This window comes from Olea europaea, chromosome 19 (genome assembly GCF_002742605.1).
Source record: "Olea europaea var. sylvestris chromosome 19, O_europaea_v1, whole genome shotgun sequence".
Lineage (NCBI taxonomy): Eukaryota > Viridiplantae > Streptophyta > Magnoliopsida > Lamiales > Oleaceae > Olea > Olea europaea.
In genome coordinates, this window is record NC_036255.1 from 2,618,268 (window position 1) to 2,623,704 (window position 5,437).

The 5,437-nt window shown below is 31.6% G+C and overlaps 1 protein-coding gene across 1 annotated transcript; it reads left to right on the forward strand.

Moving 5' to 3' along the window:
* Positions 1 to 4,249: 4,249 nt before the first annotated feature.
* Positions 4,250 to 5,043, forward strand: LOC111368387 (nuclear transcription factor Y subunit C-3-like). The gene has a single exon (XM_022989610.1). It carries the CDS (start codon positions 4,606 to 4,608, stop codon positions 4,933 to 4,935), a length of 330 nt encoding a protein of 109 aa, XP_022845378.1. The 5' UTR covers positions 4,250 to 4,605; the 3' UTR covers positions 4,936 to 5,043.
* Positions 5,044 to 5,437: the final 394 nt, after the last annotated feature.

Sequence of the window (5,437 nt, forward strand, 5' to 3'; positions counted from 1 at the left end):
GCACCACTGCTACTTTGAGCAGTGGCACTGCGCTTCGCTGTTGCTTCGTCCCACACTAGGCGACTATGTTGTGCTTGTCCCACGTAGTGTTGCGGCTGCCGGTCACCGGTTATGAAAATTATTAATTAAAATGTGATTAATTGATTTAGTTTTCAACTTAAAAAATATTATTATACATATCCATTTTTTATTGGTGGGTAAATGAGAAAGGGGATAGGTGAGAGAAAGAAAGAGAGTGAATTAGTTGGAAAATAAAAATCATCCCTCCCTAAAAGAAAATATTATCCTTCTTTATGAGGAACATATGGTCAAATGATCTAAAGTTGGAAAATATTTTTTATGGAAAAATTTTCAATCTAACATCCCAAAAATAGAAATTTGGGTGGAAAAATAACATTTATCTTGGAAAAATACTAAGGTTTTTTTTTTCCCTTATTTATTTATCTTTTGCGTCTTTTAAGCAAGTTTATTTATGTCCTTAATTAGATTTTAGCGTTTTATTTTCCTATGATCGCAATTTAAATATGGATTTTTATTTTATTTTTATTTTTTTGCTTATTCAATAAAATTTAAGCACTTCTCATCTCTCCCACTTATTGGTATACCTTGAAAATCAATGTGTTTTTGAAATGTTAATCATATTTTTCATATTTTGCTACACAAGTTTGGTACTAGAGCATAATCACATCCCTGATAGAGACAGGTTGTTGCTAATGAAATTATGGAGATAATCATGCAACGAGATGAGTTATAATAACTATGTCTGCAAATGATGGTGTAGGGCACTAATAGGGATGGAACAATCATGCTAACAAATGGAGGTGACGAATCAATAGGTGAATGATTTTTCCTTTCTTGATAGTCTGAGCATCAAAGAGATATAGTAGTTGCAAATCGGTGGAGGAGGACTCCGATGATGATGTAAGCCCTTTTATTTCTTGGAATTACAAGGAAGAATTGGATGTTGACAGTGATAACATGTCACTTTTTTATGATGCTAGTGAAATTTACGAGTTCATACATAGATGGTGAAAGTCAAGTCGATCCTCCAATTTTCAATGAGGAACCTAACGTTATTTTCGAGAAGTGGTCCAAAAAATCCAACCTTAATCTTGAAGTTGTGGAAGTTAGTAACTAGTAAGGGTAGTTTTGAAAATTTGTTAGGTAGAGTTAGCTACTTTTACAGCCAATTAAAACTTTCACTTTCATTGTGTTTATTTTGGCCAAAATATCCCTTTACAAGGTAACAATTTATATTACTCCCGAGAGGTTCATTATAAATTAGCACATTGTAATTTACAACATAAGAGACACCATTATGCTCTATGAAATCTTTATATGACGATCTTTGTGAAATAATGCAAATATATGATCATAATTTAATTAGAGATGATTAAGTTTACACATAAGTATACGATTAATTGATATCGAGAGAAGTTATAGATTATATTCGGGCCACTAATTTTCCCCTAGTCAAGAATTGACAAATCCGGGCAATTGAGAATTAGATTAGCGGTCATAGCAAATCCTAATGCCTTTTTGTGATTTCATTAATTCCAAAGAATTTGTTGTTTAATTTGTATTGTTTATTTCAGTAGAATTAGTTCAACCATTAGAACTAGTTTTAATTAAAATAAAACACATAGATAATTTGTCATCGTTTATTTGACAATCATTTCATCACTTTGTTACCTGTATATAATCCTTCCACTTACGGTATAAAAATCAACCACAACAACATAATCACCAATTCACCATACACACACGATACATATTACACACGCACCATAGCCAACAACGTTCAAATTTCTATTTATAACACATCAAAATAAACTTTCCTCTCTCTGTATTTTCACACAAAAAAGTGAGAAAAAAAAATGGAATTCGATGAACAATCTCTCTCTTTTCTCTAAAGTTGGGTTTTTGTACCTCTTGCCTAGATGAAGATAAAGACTCCTTTTACGATCCAGATGAATCTTGATTTATCTAACGGCGGTGAGCAACTCAATAGTTAAGAGGCGTGTTCCACTCAATGTTGTAATCCAGGAATTTATGTAGAAATTTTAATATATAAATATATATATATAGTCAGCATTTTCGTTAATCTTTATTAACTGTTCAATGAATGTGTACAAAATTTTTTTTTTGATAATCAGTTATTTAATAAACAAAACCCTGTCTGGAATATGCCTAACGAATCAAACAAAAATTTGACCTTATTAAATAAATACGATTATCTTGGATCAAATCTCGACTGAAATATATATTTATATGTAATAGAAAGTGACATTATCTTTTGATAAGACAATGTTTTTAGACCAAAATTCTATTAGTTTCACCATACATAGAAAAAAAAAATTAAATTAAATTCGACTCTTGAAATGCAACCCGAATGGAAAAAAATTGGTTTCGGCAGAAAAATAAAACTGGGTGACTCATATAATCTTTTCTTTGATAACTTGAGATGAAAAAAAAAAAAAACGAATGAAATGGAACATTACTCGCAAGGGCTCTTCTACCCAAACGAAATCGAAATGTCCTTCAAACTTCTTACTCCTATTGGACACTAAATAGCCATGTCAAACTGCAATTCACCTCTTTTTTTTTCATTTTAATTAATTAATGGAAAATGTAAAACAATTTATTTCTCGTACTTATTTTCAATCACATATTCACACAATAAAATATTTTGTACATAAATCCAAATTTTTTCTGCATTTTAACAACTCAAAAAACAAAAAAATCACTATAAAAACATTTTAAAACAATAATGCCATTTTTCACTAAAATAAGCCCGTTTGATTTTTTTTATTGTATTTTATAATTATATATCACAATATTCACTCTACTATGCTTATAGGTACAAGTATATACACTTAATGTTGATAACTCACTATAATTTCTCAATTTCATTGAGCCCTTGTTTGATGGCCATTATTGTTTAAAAATGATTTTTTGAATGGTAATTTTTTGAAGAATGTGTGGTTAAAAAGTGAAACTTTTTTGAATTATTTTAATTTACATGCAAAATATTTTATTGTGTGAACTTGTGGTTAAATGAATATGATAAATAAATTTTTTTATTTTAAAGGGAGTGAAACAGGGGCTGAATGTTGACTGTTAAGAATAATTATCTACCACTAAACTTGAAGTATCATTATGAGTATATATTTATAGGATTCATGACATATCAAATGTGTATTGTCACAAGAATATCTCTGGTTAAAATCTAAATCTAAATCAACATTTAATTTTAATGTTAAATTATGAGGGATTCACATTTTTTCAACCACATATTCAATTAACTTTTATCAAAATTTATTTAAAATTTAGCCCCTGTTTGGTCCCCATTACGTGAAAAAATTAATGGGTGAAATAGTATTTTTTTTGAAAAATGAGTAGTTGAAAGAGAAAGAAAATTTTTCGATTTATGTGTAATATTATTTTATGGAAGATTGTGTGGTTAAAAATATGAGAGAAAAAATGAAATGGGGCCCAAACGGGGGCTTAATTTTGTTTCTAAACCAAAAATCACTATTTAACCACACATTTTCCAATAAAATAATTTTACAAATAAATCGAAATTTTTCTTATTTCTTAATTACACATTCTTCAAAAATTATTATTTAAAAACACATTTTTCCTCGTAACAAGGCTCAAACAAGGGCCATAGTTTACAAGATATAGAGAGAGTAAATTAAAAGTAAATTAATGAAGCCACTTCAACAGGTAACTCTGAGCAATCGTAGAGTATTAGCCTTTGTTTTATCTCATTAATTTTAAAATACATTTTCCTCTCTCTTCTTTTCAACTACACAATTTTTAATAAAATAATATTACAAACAAACTAAAAAAAAACCTTAATTTTTAGTCACACATTTTTTATCAATCTATTATTTCAAAATACATTCTAAAAATATGAGGATCAAACAGGTAATTATTGTGAGCACTTAATTGCACCTTGGCTACCTTGGCTTCCCACATACTCATTACAAAAATTATTGAACCATGAAGATATGTCATGTCATGGAAGTTGTAACATTGATGTCATTAATTACGTGTTATGTAAGTTTCCGTTTAACCTAGACTTCTTTCAGTGCAGATTATTCTTTTCCTGGTGCTTACATCTACTATTGAGTCCATTCATATTAATTATGAATATTAATTGTAAGGTCAGATATACCATAAAAATGGAAGACATTTTAGTGCAGTGTCTTCAGCCGGCCCCCAGCAGGCTGGCCGGCCCCCCTCCACTACCTTATTTTAGTGTGCACTTCCTACATTTCAGCCTCAACTCTTCATTATACTCAAAAGACGTACAAATATATATATAACTTGAGTCTTGACAAGTAATCCATACATTTATTTCACCAATCTTACAAATTTCTCACCTTTCATCAAATTCCCTATCAACTTCACACATCTTACGACCTTGACTGAAAGACTTCCAATTAGGTCAGTATCACCGACAGAACCAAAAGAGCTCGTTGTGCGGGCTGCCACCCTTTGTGATTGGGGAGACTAGAAGGGTCTGTCGATTCTTTGTAGAAAATTTCAGTAAGTCATAAACTCAGGTCTACTCGTAAGAAAATTCAGAACCTAAAAATGAAGCGGCCAGGAACATATTCAGGTATACTTTCGGGAGGAATATCAGGCAGAACTGGACCCCATTTATTGCCATTGGCAAGAATCAAGAAAATCATGAAAAAATCAAGTGATGATGTGAAGATGATAACTGGAGAGGCTCCTATTGTTTTCTCCAAGGCTTGTGAATTGTTCATAGAGGAAATTACCAAAAGGGCCTGGAATATTACACTGCAAGGCAAGAGAAGAACCCTTTGCAAAGAAGATGTTGCTTCTGCTGTTATTACAACTGATATTTTTGATTTTCTTGTTAATCTTGTTTCGGATTCTGCTAAATCAGAGGAGTCTTAGATCACAATGAAGGCATGAGGAAATGCACTGCATGTCCTTTCTTAACTTCTTTTTATTTTTTGATGAAGTTAATATATATTTACAATTGTGTCGACATGGATTGGTGAAAGTTACAGAAATGACAGACTTAATTAAGTGGTTGGAATATATTTTACGTAAACATAAATGGGATTCTATTTATTAAAAAAAAAAAAAAAAGTTTGAACCCCAACCTTGAGGGCCCCTATCGCCCTGCCCTTAGAGCTTTGCGAGGGAGGTAAATCGCGGGATGTGCTCCAACAGATCAGGGAATAAGAGCTGCTTGTACACTGCGCCTACAAGGGGTCCAATTCCATGTCTCAGGAATCAAACCCCCACACTGCGGCTGCCAGCAAGGCGTGAGATAATTTAACTCCTATCATTTGTACTACTGGGCTATGCCCCGAGGGACGGATTCTATTTATTAGATTGATGCTATCTTGGTAGGAAAATGCCGTGTGTACACCTTGTGGTGTACACACGG

What these genes read in the sequence shown, in the direction of transcription:
- LOC111368387 (XM_022989610.1), top strand. Translation starts at nt 4,606, where the DNA reads ATGAAGCGGCCAGGAACATATTCAGGTATACTTTCGGGAGGAATATCA.